Source organism: Danio rerio, chromosome 2 (genome assembly GCF_052040795.2).
Source record: "Danio rerio strain M-AB ecotype USA chromosome 2, GRCz13ab, whole genome shotgun sequence".
NCBI lineage: Eukaryota > Metazoa > Chordata > Actinopteri > Cypriniformes > Danionidae > Danio > Danio rerio.
Window position 1 is genome coordinate 32,358,463 of NC_141022.1, and position 17,725 is coordinate 32,376,187.

The 17,725-nt window shown below is 36.9% G+C and overlaps 2 protein-coding genes across 23 annotated transcripts in view; one reads left to right on the forward strand and one right to left on the reverse strand.

The window, feature by feature from the left end:
• Positions 1 to 13,876, reverse strand: part of LOC147837115 (uncharacterized) — a 533,045-nt gene extending 519,169 nt beyond the window's left edge. For all 22 annotated transcript variants that reach the window (XR_015478584.1, XR_015478578.1, XR_015478579.1 and 19 more), the window contains exon 1: positions 13,650 to 13,876. The gene's annotated coding sequence lies outside the window, so the exon portion shown is untranslated. The remainder of the gene's footprint in view (positions 1 to 13,649) is intronic.
• The window catches only part of cdh12a (cadherin 12a), a 92,618-nt gene that overhangs the window by 15,184 nt on the left and 59,709 nt on the right, over positions 1 to 17,725 (forward strand). The window contains 1 exon segment of the mRNA NM_001159830.1: positions 2,332 to 2,729. Coding sequence (NP_001153302.1) covers positions 2,496 to 2,729 — 234 coding nt within the window. The 5' untranslated portion in view covers positions 2,332 to 2,495.

Below are 17,725 nucleotides of genomic sequence, written 5' to 3' on the forward strand. Positions count from 1 at the left end.
ATCATACAGTCAGAATCTTATCCTTAAGGCCTTATGCTAATGGCCCAGGCCAATTTTCAATACATTTATTTATTTACTAGTATTATTCATTATTTGTTTTTCTATTTTTTTGTACTAAAAAAAACGCTCCTTTTGCTTCATAAAGTTCTAATTGAATCTATGATTGAATATGGTTGGATCTATGGTTGAATCTGTGGTGAGTTGTTTACTCTACCTTTCTGGGTCTTTAAATGGTACAGAAGTTGCTCAGACTGACAAGAAACAGAAACTTTTCAGATTTTATTAAAGATGTTATCATTTGTGTTCTGAAAATGAACAGACATTTTATTGGTTTAAAACCACACAGATTTGGAAGAAAACCCACTTTAAGAGTCAGTGAAAGTCAACATGACCACACTTTTTAAAAGTTTTCTCCAGTTACATTAGTTGTGTTAAACACAAAACCTATTTTGAAAAAAAGCTGTGAACCTATAATCAATGACTTTCAAAGTATTTGTTTTTGCTGCTCGGTCAATGGTTACAGGTTTTAAACTTTCTTCAAAGAACAGTATATACTTTTGTGTTCAATAAAAAAGATACTCATAAGGGATTGGAACCAAATGAGGGTGAATAAATGGCGAGTAAAATAAATTTTTGGGTGATTGATTCTTTAAGTGAATTCAATTAAACAGTTCTATCTTTAATATATTCTAGCTTTTGGTTGTGATTTTAGCGGCTTACAGTATCCGCTTTTTAAGTCGTGATGTATGAAGTACAGTTTTCGAGTCCAAGCCGCTACTTATTTAAATTGAGAAAATATTTGTTTATGACCACTTTTTAGTCATGTCACACATTAAAGTGAATTTGTATATAAAATCATGGTGTACACAACAGTCGCTGGACACCCATATTTTAACAATTTATTGTTTAAAAATGTATAATTTTCTTATTATCGGATATAAGGCACGGATATGGATCATTTCAATGTGATGTCATTGGCCCATGAACATTTCCTGTACAGTATGAAACTGTAGCGAGGCAATTCAATTATAACTTCAATAACAGCTATTATAACATTATTTATTAATATGTGGCTCTTTTTGGATTCTCGGAAGCTATAGAAATTAAAAATGTAAAACAGGAATAACGCTGAGACCATTGTTTTAGTTTACATACCTCAAAAAGGTCTATATATATCTAGATCGTAATTTTGGAAAGGATGACATCATTTTGCAAACTTTTATTATTACCAATTGTTGAGTATCCCCATGTTTGATAAAAAGCTTGGGCCTGGAAGCTGCTTTATGTAACGTCACACTTAACAAGTGGATATGCAACTTTAGAGCTTAAAAAGTTCTTAAAATATAGGAAAATTCTGCTGTTAATATACTCAGTCTCAGGTCACCCAAAATCTAGGTTTTAAAGCTAAAACTGTGGTCTGTGGGGATTCATAACATGCAAGTCAGAGGCTATATATCGACAGTTTGAGATATTCAGTTTCTTGCACAAACTGACGATTTCACTTCAGAAGACCTCAATATATTGTCAGAAGTCACTAGTGTTTATTTGGTTTTGAATACTTTGGGGGAACCCTCAGAATCTCAGCCATGATTGAATCCCATTTTATTAACTGTAAAGAATTATTAAATTCTAGTTTTACCAGAAAATTTGTTCTACTCAACAATAAGAAGAAAAATCACATGCAGTGTATATTGGATGGCATGATGTTGCTTCTATTAACAGCATTTTTATTTTTTGGTGGCGTAAACTATCCTGTTAATTTTCTTAACACCTGGTACAACAATGATGGATAGTCCTCTTATACATAATTATTCAGATTCTTTCCATTTAGAGAGTGATTAAGTGCAAAGTTGTCTGATTTGTGGCCCTAAGCATCTGGACTGGCTTTTGCGTCCTGTGACATACCATCTGTGTTGCCGGGTCAAAAACAACCCTCTTGCTCAAGCGGGACACTGCATTTTCAAAGACTAATGCACTGAAAATGAGCACAGAATTGCACATCCAACACTCTCCTGGAGTCCAGCCAACAGTTGTTCAACTCTTGCCAAACTCCCTCTTTTTTTTTACACGCTCGTTTCTCAAACCTCCCAGTGCTAAATGTGCTAAATGAACTCGAGTGAGCCAATTTGCTCAGATTCCCTGTTTTTGTAAAGCCCTTCAAGTGAGATTACATTATAGCTGAAGAGACAGATTTACACTCCAAAGATGAAAACATAATAGACAGTGTGGCCTTCTTCTGCTTTCATTGCATGCCAACACAACACCCAGACACCCCAACAAATCCTTATAATCTCATTGATTTAAAGTGCCGTTCCTTCTTTTCTCCTGCAGGTGGTTCATTGAAATCTCCGGCGCCCCAGGAATTCCATGGATGCTAGTTGTTTCATGCCGCCGAGGCTTTGTGGAGTTCTTCATTTCGGATTCGCCTCTCCTTTGCTGTCACCATAAAAGTCAGTTGTGTCCGTCAAAGGACTTCGCACCTAAAGATTGTTCCAATGCTAATGGGGAACTGTCTGCTGCTGTTCCTCTGGTGCCTCTTGGAAAAAAGCTTTGTTTCTTCCCTGCACTCTTCATCCCAGAGCAGGATGGGGAAGGAGCAGCACAGGAACCTGATGGCACATAGAAAGCATGGCGTGATGGGAGTTCACAGAGTCAAGAGAGGATGGGTGTGGAACCAGTTCTTTGTTCTGGAGGAATACATGGGATCTGATCCGCAGTATGTAGGAAAGGTAAGATGATATTGATTCTTGGGGTCAAAGTTATCGAGAATAGATTGAGAATAAAACTGTGGGGGAGTTCAAAGGCTTGGGCTAGAACTCGCTGCTTCTAGTTATTCTTTGTCTTCTTTTATCTTCCTTTCTTTGTTCAGGACCAGCTTTGTGTTGCTTGTAGCTAAATATTCTATGTACTGCATAACATGGTTCACAGGTTGTAAAACCAGTTGTACTGGAGACTGTGAGAAGTGGTAGGATTTAACATCATATGACGGACAATTGTTAACAAATCATAGTTTGCTGAAATGTGTGTATTCTGACATAACATTTGCATACCTTTTTTAATGTTCAGGTCTAAAAAAAATTTTTATTTATTTTTTTATTTATTTATTAATTAATTAATAACATAGGGCTGCACAATATATAGTTTCAGTATCGATATTGCAATGTGATGATTGGCAACAAGTGTGCCGCAAGCCTGCGTTTGAGTGAGGGTCTCGGCCGTTAGATCGCCCCCTGGGGGCTGGCTGCAGTACAAGTCATAAAGCCCGCCTCCTCCGTGTTGATGAAGGAGACTTGAGCCCAAATAAAAAAAAATATTACACTTGCAATAAAATGTCCCGAAAGATGGTTCTGGTTGATTAAGGCACTGGTTATTGTGCTGAAATAGGTGCAGATCTTCATTTTTGTAAACAGTTTGTTTTTAGCAGTAATTTAATGCTGGGCGTGTCATCGTGATTGACAGCTGTGATTGACAGTTTCTCAAAGCGCGGCGTCTGAGCTTCGGCAGGAGACTGAAGTAGACTGAAGTGTTATTATTCGATTTCTGTGTTATTTTACCATGACAAAATGAGTTCAGCAGTAAACTATAGTTTCTGACATACATGATCCTGGTGGAACACTGTTTATTCGCTAAGTTCAGGGCTTTTTTCGGACTTTATTAGTTTGCTGATACACGCCTAGCCACCCAGATAGCAAAACACAGTTCCGGCTAGATTCTCGCCTGCCGGAGACTTATCTTTTACCCCTCAGACTGACTACCTCTGCTGGACCTACTCCGGATGCCTGGACTCACTACCCAATTCCAGCCCGAGTCAATCGAGCCAGATGCGGCGGCCGAGCGGGCCGGCGCTGCCGCATGCGAGCCGGAATCAGCCCGCGACGCCGCGAGTAAGTTATGCGCTGCGGCCTGGAGCTGGCGCGATTGAATATATAAAACCCTCATATTTGTTAACGTTATTACATCCATTTGTGTTGATATGACAGCAAACGCATGCTGAGAAGTTCGGGGGGCGTAGTTGATTTTACATAAAGCGTTTGATTGGAAGCTCGACTCTGCTCATTTTCGCGGCTCCTCCACTGGCTCCATCAGACAGTCCTTCTGCGCATGTCAAGGCTCCAATTTCAGCAGTCTTTTGCGACAGTTTGTGCCCGTCAAGCAGGCGTTTTGCCCTCAAGGCCTTCAATGGGAAAAAGGGCTGTCGCGTCGTCCATATTTTTTACAGTCATTGATTGGCAATAGTTACATCGCAGAATATGCAATGCTGAGTTTGTATTAGAATTTATAGTTTCCATGTGTTTTTAAGGCTTGTGATTGTATAGTGATTTTAAAAGCATTCAGGCAAAAGAAACTGTACTATTTGTAACTGATAAGCATGAATTTTATTGAATTATTTTCATTTTTATTATTCAGTTGCTGTACCTGAATAATGTTAGACTCGGAATATATTTTCTTTATTGTTGTTATTAGCTTTTAGATTTTAATCAGATACACTCCAATATAGAATCATCTCAATCATTATAAAATTATACATTTATTTTCAAATATTAAAAATACTATATAAATATTATTATTAAATATTAAAATTATTATATTCAAGGATATTCAAGTCACCTGGTGAAATTGTATGTATATATTTGAGTAGATACTTTCATAAACATGATACAACATTTTTATGGGAAGAATTTTTATGCACAGCCTGGTTCGGAGAGAGTCTGGTTCGGGGACCACAGGATTTTAGCTCTGTTATTCACAGACGATGTTGTTCTGTTGGCCTCACCAAACATGGACCTTCAGCATGCACCGGGGCGGTTTGCTGCTCAAGCACACAAAAAATTACTTTTGTTTCAAAATGTTTGTTTGTTCAAATTACTTATTTGATATGAGTTGAACCAACAAGTCTTTGGGCAAATTTAATTATTTTAAGTTCAATCCACTTAAATTTGTAAAAATGATTATGTTAACTTAATTTGTGTTGGGACAACATAAGGGAAATATGTGGAATCCTGCATTGTTAAGAGTGAATGTGCTCTGCTCTCTGAATGGAATTTGTTTAAAAAGCCCCTGTTATACATTAAAAAGGGTCATATTTTGGTTTTGGGGGTCTCCAACAACAGACTGATATGCATGCAAGGTCAAAAAAACACTTTCATTGTCTTATAAAATGAATTTATTTTTCCATAATTATCCTAGCGACTCCTATATGTTTTGTTCAGCAATTCAATTGTTCCCAAACCCTTCCTTAGCATGATGCTAATCTGCGCTGATTGGACCGATGACAGTCTGTTGCGATTGGTCAATAGCAATCCGTGTGAGACAGAGTGAAATGCCCACTACAACTTATCAACAATATGAAAGTAGTCAGAGTGCATGTGTAAGCATACCTGCTAACACTCCTATTTTTACGAGAGCCTCCCGTATTTTAGACCAATTTCAGACCCATCAACCGCCACCCTCCGGTTTTGTTATTTATGCCGGAAAATTCCCGTAATTTCAACACCACGGATCATGTTTTCAACATGGCAGTGGACGCGGTATGTGAATATAAAGAGTTAACCAGATACACTACAAGCGGTTACAAGTAACAAAACACAATTAAATACATAATTTGCAAAATAGAGAAAACAAGGAGGCAACCATTTTAAATCGCACTTGCATACATTTGTAAAAAATGGACGAAGAAACTGGTCTACTTTAAAGTTCCTGTTGAGCTCTGACAAAGTCCTATACATCAATACTCTTTTCTGATCATTCCTTTAACAAACGGCCGACGAATCCCCCGTTGTAAGCATGTAGATTGCTGAAGCACTCGTCAGAAAATGACGGAAACAAAGCACAATTAAGGCTGGGGCTATAATGCTGAGGTCTTTTGCAAAAAGAAAACCTCAGCCACTGACTCTTCGGTTTCATCTTTGGGTGGAAAAAATAACACGATTTTGCAGCATGGGTTTGCGGCACAACAATTGGCCAAGGCTTAAGTTTAATATAGACGTCATACCGAAATAGTTAAAGACTCATCAAGACGACTCATTTAAAGCACCTTGAATCAACTCTTTTATAGATGAATCAATAGCTTCAAAAACTGTGCACTTTCAGATTTGTGCCTTGGCTGGATATTTCACTTCACTTAGAGCCATGTTTCACACGACATGGAAGGTCATTTTCAAAAATCCATAAAGGGTTTTAGCAAAAAAAAAAAAAAAAAAAGAACTGCCACTAAATTAGCTACATCATTTTAATTTCAAACTCTACTAGAACTTACACCATTTCAAGTTTAGCTTAATAAAATTAGTTTAATCCATCCAAACAAACTGACAATCATGCCACTGGAGACTTGACCCACACTGTCATAGTTTCTCTTTGTGAGACATCCAAAATTATTACACTGTCAAAGATAAAAAAAAATGTGAATCTTATAATGTGAAACCATTTAATTAGTATTCACAGCAAAGGAAAAAGGTTAAAAGGGCTCCATATTGTATCCCAGGCTGAAAATTCAATATCAAGGTTCACTACAAAGAAGGTTGGACTTGAGCACCTTCAGCTTAAATGGGATCAGGACTAAATTGAATAGTCTGAAGTCAATGCCAGTGCAATCAGTGTGGCCTAAGTGAGTGCTGTCTGTGCAGATGTACACTGGAGGACGAGAGCTTGTCACAGGTGTATTCTCAACCACTCGCCACTTCTGATTCTGTTGTGCAACACTGCAGAAAACAGCTCTCTCTCTCTTTTCCACTCGAGATTAGTCTTGCCTGTAACCTCAGATTTATATAAACCAGAGAACAGCAGTAGCAAGAGCAAATGAAGCTTTAATTGTACACAGACATGTTGGCCTGTCACTCTCAATAAAGTTTGTTGGCTTTAACCTCCTTTAACTCAGGTCACTGGAAGAATATGGCTTACAGGCTGCTTATGAGTTGCATGCACGATGCTCATGTTGGCATCAAATGAGCAAGCTATTAAAAGAGTAATTCTTAATGTTTCATTGTCATTTCTATTTGATCATTTTCTCAATCATTAGTAAACATGAAGATCCTAATAATAAGGTTGAGTGGGTTTGAATATTTACATGCTGAGCTTTGATTTTTTTTTAAGAAACTGTGAATTGTCTCTTAACATTTTAAGCTACAAATTCACATACTTTATATCATTCTGGAAAGTACACTCAGAATTGAGACTGTGCACTACAATGTTAAATAAAATGAATCAAATAAAAATAGTATGCAATATATATAAGATAATATAATATATTATAAGATAAGATATAGTGTGTATTACACTGAAAGTTAGTCCACCTTATAGCCTGCAAAATAAAATTGTTGCTAACATGGTATTTTATTTTAAAAAAGCATTTCTAAAATTATTCACCATTCATGAACTATAAATTCACTCATCAAATGCTACAGTATATGTGAGCATTTTAATAACAAATTTGATACTTTTGAAGCTTTGGTTTTGTCTTCCTGAAGTTTTACCAGTAGAAGCTCCCAGATCTACCTAATCTCAAAACCCCTTATATGCTAATTGACCAGGTGGGAGCCCTGGGCTCAATTATCTCCCTGCTCAGGGTTCTTTCCTGGGACAGCACGCCAAACCTGCTAATAGCGTCAAGCAATAGCTAAGTGTGAAGTCTTGGATTTATATTTAGTTTTCTGATCTTTTTTTTTTTTTTTTTTAGCTGAGCACTTATTTAGATTGATGTGCATAGTTTTGTGCATTTTCTTGAATTATGAATGAAAAATGTAAGATAAATCTATTGCATAAAGTTTCTAATTACTGGTCTTCGAGCTCCACTGTGCTGCATATTTTACATGATTCTCTTTTCAAGACATTTGTTCTAATTTGATAATATGTGCCCAGCAAAGAGGACTTAACTGGGCATGGGATGATAACCCAGTTTCAAGATTTACCGCGGTTCGGAAAATTCAAGGTTATAAAACAGCTAAAGTAATCTGCTATAACTTTTCTAATGCTTATGTAGGCCCACACGGAATCTGCGCACGCAGAATTCTGCAGATTTTTCACAGATTTTCTGCAGATTTCTAGCCTATCATTAATTCTGTTTATTTACTTGAGTAAATGTGTAAATCTGAATTTATTTAGTTTTTATTTAGTAATTTATTACTTTTTAATTAATATATTAAGGTCTAAGTTATGATACTTTGCTGGATACTTCCAAAATAATTCCACAGAAATCTGCAGATTTTTACCAAAATTCTGCGCAGAAAACGTCCGCAGATTCCGTCTGGCCCTATGCATATGTAAGGGTTTTTTAATGTTTTTTTTTAATTATTTTATTTAATGTGTTGTAAAGAAATCTGTGGTTTTCAACCTAATGAAGACAGCAGAGGTCAATGATTTTTTTAAATTATTTAGCTTGACATCTTTACTGTTCCAAAACAGTGTTTCCTCTAGGATTTTTTCCAGCTGTGGCGGTAGACCTTTTACACAGATCTACAAACTACCAATGGTGTTATTTCAATGACAAATGTTGGTAGTGCAGGATTACAATTCGAGATCGCATTTGCTTGTGCACCAATTTCCTCTGTTCGTGGCCCTCAAATATCCAATGCTCAAGCGCAGATTTTCTTGTTCGCTCTCAAATAAACACTGCTGCGATTTGTGGGTTTATGTAACAAGTATGTCTCCAATATTGATTACATTTACTAGGAATATTTATGAAGGTCTCCAATAGACCCGCAGTGTGGCATTAATGCTCCCAAAATAAAGTGAAACGGCTATAAACTCAAGCAAATTAAAGTCATTTTATGTAGAGCCATAGACCTTTATCTATAAAGTATAATTATGGAAACTGTGTTCATCATAACTGAAAGCTACGCTGTGTTTGCTGGCCTCACGCATCGTGCACCTGTCAGTCTATCAGCATGTCACCTTAAAGGGTTAACAAATAAACACAGCACTACTACGTTTACAGAAAAGTTCGCTGTTATAATTCACTTCCATTTTAATACATTTTGGTGCGATTATAACCGGCTATGTAAAAAAAAAAAAAACAACAACGACTAAATGTTTTGAATGAGAAGCTGTTAATGTAGCTGAGGCGGAATGAAATTTAGTGTGGCACCCCACTATAAAAGAATGAATGTAGCAGAAACCATGCAAAATATGTTAAATCTTTCCTAAAATAAAATATATTGTGTTCAAGTCTATATTGTGTTTATATATAAATATATTGTGTTTTACTCAGACATTTAAAAAGTATTTATTTTACAGCAGTAATCACTATACAGTGCTATTTTTATCCAAGGTTATCATACCACCAGAAACTTACACCAGGCCCAAACCAATTATTTCAGTTTGAAGGGAGCAAATATCTTTCATTCAAATTTTAGTGACTGAGGTGTGAAGTTATTTCCTATTTATTTACAGAGTTATATTATGTTACACTTCACACTTACCCAGTAAGATGCTGCAGGCAGTGGCATTGTGTAAATCTTAAAATGAATGTTCCAAAGCAAAAATAAAGATTTGTCATGCTCAGTTAAGTCATGTTTACGTCGCTGACTCCCTCTGTCTCTTCCACGTTAGCCAAATAAAACTAGACTATGCATTATCAACATGACTGAAAAAACATGCATTTGCCCAGCGCACAATGAAAAAAAATTTGATTGATTAAATCAAAAAGGCGTTAAATTTGCACAATGACCAAACGCATGAAAATTAAAGTCTGGTTTACAATACATAAGGAGTAGAAAGAACATTCATTAATTTACTTCTTTTTTGGCTTAATGCCTTTATTAATCAGGTAACGCCACAGGAGAATGAACTGCTAACTTAACCACCATGTTTTTTATGCAGCCGATGTCCTTCCAGCCACAACCCAGCACTGGGAAACACCCATACACTCTTGCATTCACAAACACACTCATACTTAGCTTATTTAATTCACCTACACCACATGTCTTTGGACTATGGGGGAAACCGGAGCAACTGGAAACCCACACAAACACAGAGAGAACATGCAAACTCCACACAGAAATGCCAACTGATCCAGCCGGGGCTCAAACCAGCAACCTTCTTGCTGTGAGGTGACCCACTGCGCTACCATGTCGCCTCTAGAAAGTACAGATATTTGTTTTAAAATGTTATGAGTAAAAGTTGTCAAAAAATAAACAATAAAGTAATCTACTTAAGTACAGTAACAAAGTATTTGTTCTTTGTTATTTCCCATCTCTGCAGAACTGATAGAATACATGCAGTTTTGGATACATTCAGCATACATTTAGTTATTGTTTAAGGCCATTTTATGATTTCAGTCATCATATATTTCATCTTCTCATCAGTTATATGTAGCGTAAACAGTCTGGTCATAGCATATTGATTTTGCATCTTAGACACTTTTATTGCTTTCACACTGTACATGTTTGCTGTATTTATAAAGCGTCCATGTCTCGACGTCAGTCTGTCTGGTCTGATTTCACTATGTCCACAGGGCAGATTTTTCTTAACAAATCACTAAAGACAAAAACCTAAAGTAGTGACTGAAGTTTGAAGAAAAATAAAGCATTAAAATACTAATAAAGAATAAAGATGTACTCAAATAAAATTACATATTTTAAAACGTCTTATTAATGTACAATACTTCAGGGGAAAAAACACTCAATTACAGTAGAGGCAAATCAGATTTAGGGTAAAGAAGGTTTTATATTAGCACATTTGTTCCTTTAAAGGCCCATCTATTGTTTACCACTCTAAGTTAAATATTGAATCTGAAATAGCATGCAAAGATAACTTCAAAACAATACTAGCACTATGTAATAGACTTTAAACAATGTTGTGCTTTAATATTCATTAAATGGTTATATGATTTCCCTATTTAGAATTTGCAAAGAATACTTTTCTGAAATTATCTTATTAAGCAGAAAGTCTGAATGTGCGAATATAAAGCCGACTTTACCTCTATCAAATCAGACACTTCCTACTCTGTAATTGAACAGGAAATATGCAAAATACAGCTATTTTAATTATAAAAGTGATTGAAATCATCTAAATATATAGAAACTGCATTTATAGCACAGATCAGTGGGTAAATATTTATTATGTCATTAGTATATACCAGTGGCGTGTGGTGAGGTTTGTGGCTAATGAGGCACTAACTCTTTCAAAGTCAAAAGTTAGATTTACAAACATATCCACACAATATATTTGCCACCGATTATGTTTCATATTTCATATCAGCATTCTTTCTATAGACATAGCAGGTACATATTGGGCCAAGGAAGAATGTAAAATGTATAGCGATTCAATATGCTACTAGAGCTGCACAATTAATCGTAAAAAGATTGCGATCTCGATTCGACCCCTAGACGATCTTAATCCAGCATTTCTACGATTTTGTCAATCATATTTTCAAGTTCAGGAGAGAAGCAATAGTGGCCGCACAAGTCTTCACATTGTTCTACATATGTTGTTTAGCAACGTGGACACCTCCAAATAATGTTGAAAGAGTAACATGCTGCATTTATAAGATATAATTCATCTCAAAAATGTAATATTGTCCTCATGTAATGAATTTGCGACCGCAAAATCACACGTGACGTGAGCTGACCGTCAGCTGTTACCACAGAGAAGGCAGAATGAAGTCTTCTTTAGTGAACAGAACCTGCATAGGCTGTGAATAGCAGGTAATAAAGTTGTAAACAACATTCAGTTTGTGGCACAGAGTGATCGTTTAAGTGACGCGCGGGAAGTGAACCGCTCTTAGCAGTAAAAATTAAACCGAAAGCGCACAGTGTTGCCAGATGTAGCTGACTGATTCCAGGCCAAAGAGTATCAAAAACCCGCTGAAATGCAAAAATACCCACCCAGTGTTATGTATTTACGAAAATCACTTCAGTGACAGATTTTAAGTAGAAAATTACAGATTGTAAGCAAATGTCTCAAACACAATAATTCAACATCAGAATTATCAGCATTAATGACCAGGACAAATGTAAAGTCTGTTCAAGTCCACCATTCCAAGTCTATACAAAATTTAGTACTTTAACCAACAGTACAGCTACACAAAGCATATTGCTGTTTTACCATGTTTAAAAATAACAATAATAATAGCCCACTTATATTAACCTTTATGTTATATCTACAGAATCATGAGAATCCTATCTCATTTTAGTCAGAATAGTGCAGCTCTATATGCTACCCAAAAAAACAACACCAAGGTGGATGCAAGCAACTATTAAAGGGCCATGAAACCCCCTCGTTTCAGCAGGGTGTTTCACACCTCTTCTTTGGAAAAAGTCAGAAAAGTGGGGGTGTCCAGCTCTGTTTAGGGGGGAGTGTCGGAGAAACTAAAGTGGGAGGGTGTGGGAGTGTCTATTTGGGCACGCGCGAGTTTCAGTCAAAATACACAGGAGAAAGGGATGGTGTTTAACCTACATGGACATCTGTAGTCGAATTATTTGCCAAATTATTAAATGTCGGACTTTAACTGCAGTTCGGCTCTTTCATTCAGGGAATTCATTCATGCCCCTCGCGACAAATGAGATATTTGTTTCGAGGAACTGCTCTAAGCGTGTATTTTTCATGCAATGTTTGATACCGCACGGCGAATGACAGAAAAAAAACTCCGCATTTCCCGGAAACTTAGATGCACACGGCAGGTAGCGACCGAAAGCCGCGTGTGTTATTCCGGTCACAAAATGCGGTGCTAACATGTTTGCACTCAATGCAATAGTTAACTTATTTGATACGAACAAACTGAATAAACAAAGAGCACTGCTCGCTCACTTACCAAATCTGTAGAGACAGGACAATCACCAGCAACTAGAGCCGCATCTTTATGAAGAGAAGACTACATCCGGAATCCGGATTTCAGCGTTTGCAGATGAGAACAGCTCTCAGGTAAACAATAATCCTCCTTAGACACGTAAATTATTGTTGTCGAGCGTCGCGTACACTGTAATCCACACGTGATCCAGATGAGCTCTCACAGAGAGAAAATGAAAACGAAACTTAATGGCAGAAAACTGTAAAAGCAACACTTCACGCTTGTTTTGCCAACACAACGTGGCGTCTCTGTGGTGTAAAGACGGTGACACTAATGAATATTAATGAAGTTGCACAATAGAGCGCGCTGATTGGTTTGAACCAAGCCTTACTCATGCATTAATGCATCACACTGTAAGACGTAATAAGGCACACTCTGGCACAGACGCCCAGTCTGCACGCTGGTATACAACGCTATTATGTCATGACCGTGACGCAGCTTCAAAAATTCGTTTCAAACAGGAAGTACGAATTTGCTTGAAATAACGCAAAAACAACCAATTTACACTTTTTAGTGAAATATAGGTGTCCTAATAGTGTTTTTAGCAGTGTGGGACACATATACGACTGTCAACAGCTCAAAAAATGTGTTTTGGTGTTTCGTGACCCTTTAACAAGCGACACACAGCACCACGGCGGATGCCTTTCTCTCATTCACACACACACACACACACACACACACACACACACACACACACACACACACACACACACACACACACACACACACACACACACACAAACAGCCCCATGAGAGATGCACGCGCTCTCTTGCTTACTCACTCTCTCTCTCTCACTCTCTCTCTCTCTCTCTCTCTCTCTCTCTCTCTCTCTCATTCACACACACAGGATTCACACACTGGTCTTACCTTTACAGTACTTGTAAATGAAGTCTTGACACAACTGAAATGATCGTGTTATCTTCTACCTTGTCCTTTGAATCAAGTCCTTTAGCTCCAGCATTGGTCATCCAATATTTTTAAGTCTTTTAAAAAAAAAATTGAGCTGACATCCGCGATATTTGCAGTCAGTCAGAGTAAAAAATAAAACAACAGACTCCTATTGAACTTAAGTGCGTAGAAGAAGTGCAACCACTGAATAAGAATGACGTGAGCTCACGCGCGCCCTCTACAGTGCGGGAAAGCTACTGCCTATCTCACCTCATGTCTCTCATGGATTTGTCAGATTTTAACACTAAATAAGTGAAGACATACGTGAAATACATTACCTATTATATGGAAAGTGAGGATATATAATAAAAATGTCTACAATGTTTAAAAACATTTTATAAAGCATTACATCAGTAGTATACACTGAGTGAGCAAAAATGGGCGGGCTCAAGCCATTGAGCAAGGGACGTGAGGCACAGCTCGATGCTGCCTTGCATCGCGTTTACTGTAATTGAAAAGAAGAAATGTACACTGAAATACAGGTACATAAAATTACAAAGTGATAAGTACAATAAGTAACAATAAGTAGTAGAACGAAAGAAAAAGAACAATTCAGAAGAGGGGAAGTACAAAATTAAACAAAAAAAACACAGAAAGCATTAAAGACTAACTTACTATAGAGCACAATTTTACACCATAGTTGATCCAAAGTGCTTTACAATAAAATAAACTAGACAATAAAACTAAACTGGTATTAAAAATACTAAGAAATATATATGTATAAAAGTAATACTAAAATACAAATAAAAAATAACATGCATGCATCTCTCAAAGGCAAGAGAGTAAAAATAAGTCTTTAAGTTAGATTTAAAAGCATCCAATGAAGGAGAAATCCTGATGTTCAGCTTTGGGACCGCAACACAGAAAGCTTGATCACCTTTTGATTTGCCGCGGGACTGAGCGACAGACAAAAGAAACTGGTCATGGGATCTTAACGGTCTACAAGCTGTATAAGGCCTTATAAGTTCACTGACATAGGCTGGGGCAGAATTGTGCAATGCTTTATGAGTGAAAAGAAGAATTTTAAAATCAACTCTGAATTTTAAAGGTAGCCAGCGCAATGAGGCGAGGACAGGGGAGATATGATCTCTTTTCTTAGTTCCTGTAATTTATCTGGCGGCTGCATTTTGGACCAAATGTAGCTGAGAGAGTGTTGACTGAGGTAGACCAATGTACAAAGAGTTGAAGTAGTCTAACTGAGAAGAGATTACAGTAGGGGTTACAGTTTCTAAATCTTTTTTAGAAAGACACGGTTTAACTTTTGCCACATATCTAAGCTGAAAAAAAAAAACTGCTCTTCACAACTGCATTTGCAGTTTTGTCAAACTGCGAGAGGATCAAAGAAAACTCCGAGATTCTTGGCATGATTATGCAGATTGTCATTAAGGACTGCTAGCTGAGTTTTAATTGAATCATTGGTAGCAGCAGGACCTAATAGTAACACTTCTGTTTTATTTTCGTTTAGTTGCAGAGAGTTATTGGTCATACAAGTCTTAATGTCGGTTAGGCATAGAAAAGGTTTTCTAATGATAAATCTTTTCCTAGTTTGATGGGAAAATGTAGTTGGAGATCATTAGCATAGCAGATCATCAGCATTGCAGCATACCATTAACACTGTAGATTCAATTGGGCTGAGGAAAAGGACAATGACAGGGTTTGTACATTTGTAAAGGGTTTTTAATAAAGAGAACCAAATGTATTACATATTCCTTTACCAAACAACTCACAGAAAGCAACCATCAGTTCATTTTAGAAATTTTTGGAATAAAATACTTTTTATTCGCTACATTTATGTTTTTATTTCAGGGACAGATAATGTACATTTCTGGTAGAATGTCCCATAAACTGTTGTGTGGCTGAAAAAATATAGTATCACATTTAATTTAGTCTTAGCTATCCTCAAGCATTGATGTGCGAATTAATTCAATGACACCCTGCAAACTTCATATAGTTCACAGTGCATTTTCAATAGATCACAGCGCTTTAAACTTTGCAACCATGGCTTCACACCTGTCACATCTGTAATTATTATTTGGGGAAGACTGTGATCAGAGGTGGCACCATGGGAATTTGTTACACATTCCATCATATAATGCATGAGCTAGTGCCACAATTAAAGTGGCATCGCATAAAATATCACATCAAAGTTACATGACAGGAAAACTCTAATTAGAGCCAGGAAGAAAGAAAGAAATGGAAAAAAGAGGGGAAAACACTGGATTATGGGAAAGACTTTGTCATTTTGTGCTTTGAGCTTACATTCTGTTTTAGGCTACTCTCAGTTCAGTTATATTCTAGTTAAAAATTAATGGATTAATGGAATAAATGTCAGTCTGACTGTTCATCAAGCAAATCAATATATGAAGCTTGATGATATGAGTGCTCAGTTAAAAAAAATGCTCCTTTCTCAGTAGGAGTTATAATGATTATATAACTTGGAGTAACAGAGCAAACTGCCTATATGGTCAAGTACTGTGTGCTGTTGTCACCATAAAGCCTCTAATTGGATTCTAATTAAAGTATTTTGCAGAGTTATTACAATTATATAGTGAATATGTCACAGTTGTTATTGCACACAGAGCAACAATTAGACTCATGTGGATTATGTATCACCATCTAGAAGAACATGGCGATGGGTGTAAATTCTCCCTTTGAAACTAACTTTCAGACTATTACATAAACCAATTCGTTTGGTCAAAAGTCACAGAGTTTCTCAACTTTTCTGTTAATGCTGACAAATAGACTAATTTATCAAATATTTTCTGCAAGTTTTCATTTTTTCCCTGTGTGAAGCTAGGCACACTTCTTGTTTGCCCTTTGCAGTGAGGATATATTACCCTGCTGTCACATTTTCTTTCCAAGTATGACCTTTTCAGTACAAAATAACTCTTCTTGAGAGCCTTGCCTTATTCTTGGTATTTTACTGTCAACACTCAGCATCCTTCTTATCTTTAAATACATTTTGTGGGACCATCCACTGTTATACAGCAATAGAGTGCAACAGTCAGCTTTCAGAAACTATAATTGAGTTTATGTCCATATACATTCACAATATTCTTATTTTCTGATATTTGTTTTGTACTTTATTGTATTTTATTTGATGGAATTAACGTTTATTGATGTTCTAGGCAAAACCAATATTCATTCATTCATTTTCGTTTTACATTTACATTTTACATTTACATTTAGTCATTTAGCAGACGCTTTTATCCAAAGCGACTTACAAATGAGGACAAGGAAGCAATTTACACAACTAAGAGCAACAATGAATAAGTACTAAAGGCAAGTTTCAGGTCTGTAAGAAGGGAAGTATTAGTAGTTTTTTTTTTTTTTTTTTGTACAGTTAGTGTGATATTCAAAGAGGCAATTGCATATTAGGAAGTGAAGTGGAGACTAAATAGTTGAGTTTTTAGTCGTTTCTTGAAAATAGCGAGTGACTCTGCTGTTCTGATGCAGTTAGGGAGTTCATTCCACCAACTGGGCAGATTGAGCGTGAGCGTGAGCGAAAGTGATTTTTTCCCTCTTTGGGATGGAACCACGAGGCGACGTTCATTCACAGAACGCAAGTTTCTGGAGGGCACATAGATCTGCAGAAGTGAGTGCAGATAAGAAGGTGCTAGGCCAGAAGTCACTTTGTAGGCAAACATCAGAGTTTTGAATTTGATGCGAGCAGCAACTGGCAGCCAGTGCAAACGGACTAGCAGCGGAGTGACATGTGCTCGTTTAGGTTCATTGAAGACAACTCGTGCTGCTGCATTCTGGAGCAGCTGAAGAGGTTTGATAGAGTTAGCTGGAAGCCCAGCTAGTAGAGAGTTGCAGTAATCCAGTTTGGAGAGAACAAGAGCTTGAACAAGGAGTTGAGCTGCATGTTCAGATAAGAAGGGTCGGATCTTTCTGATGTTATAGAGTGCAAATCTGCACGATCGAGCAGTTCTAGAAATGTGGTCAGAGAAGTTTAGTTGGTCATCAATCGTTACTCCAAGGCTTTTCACCAT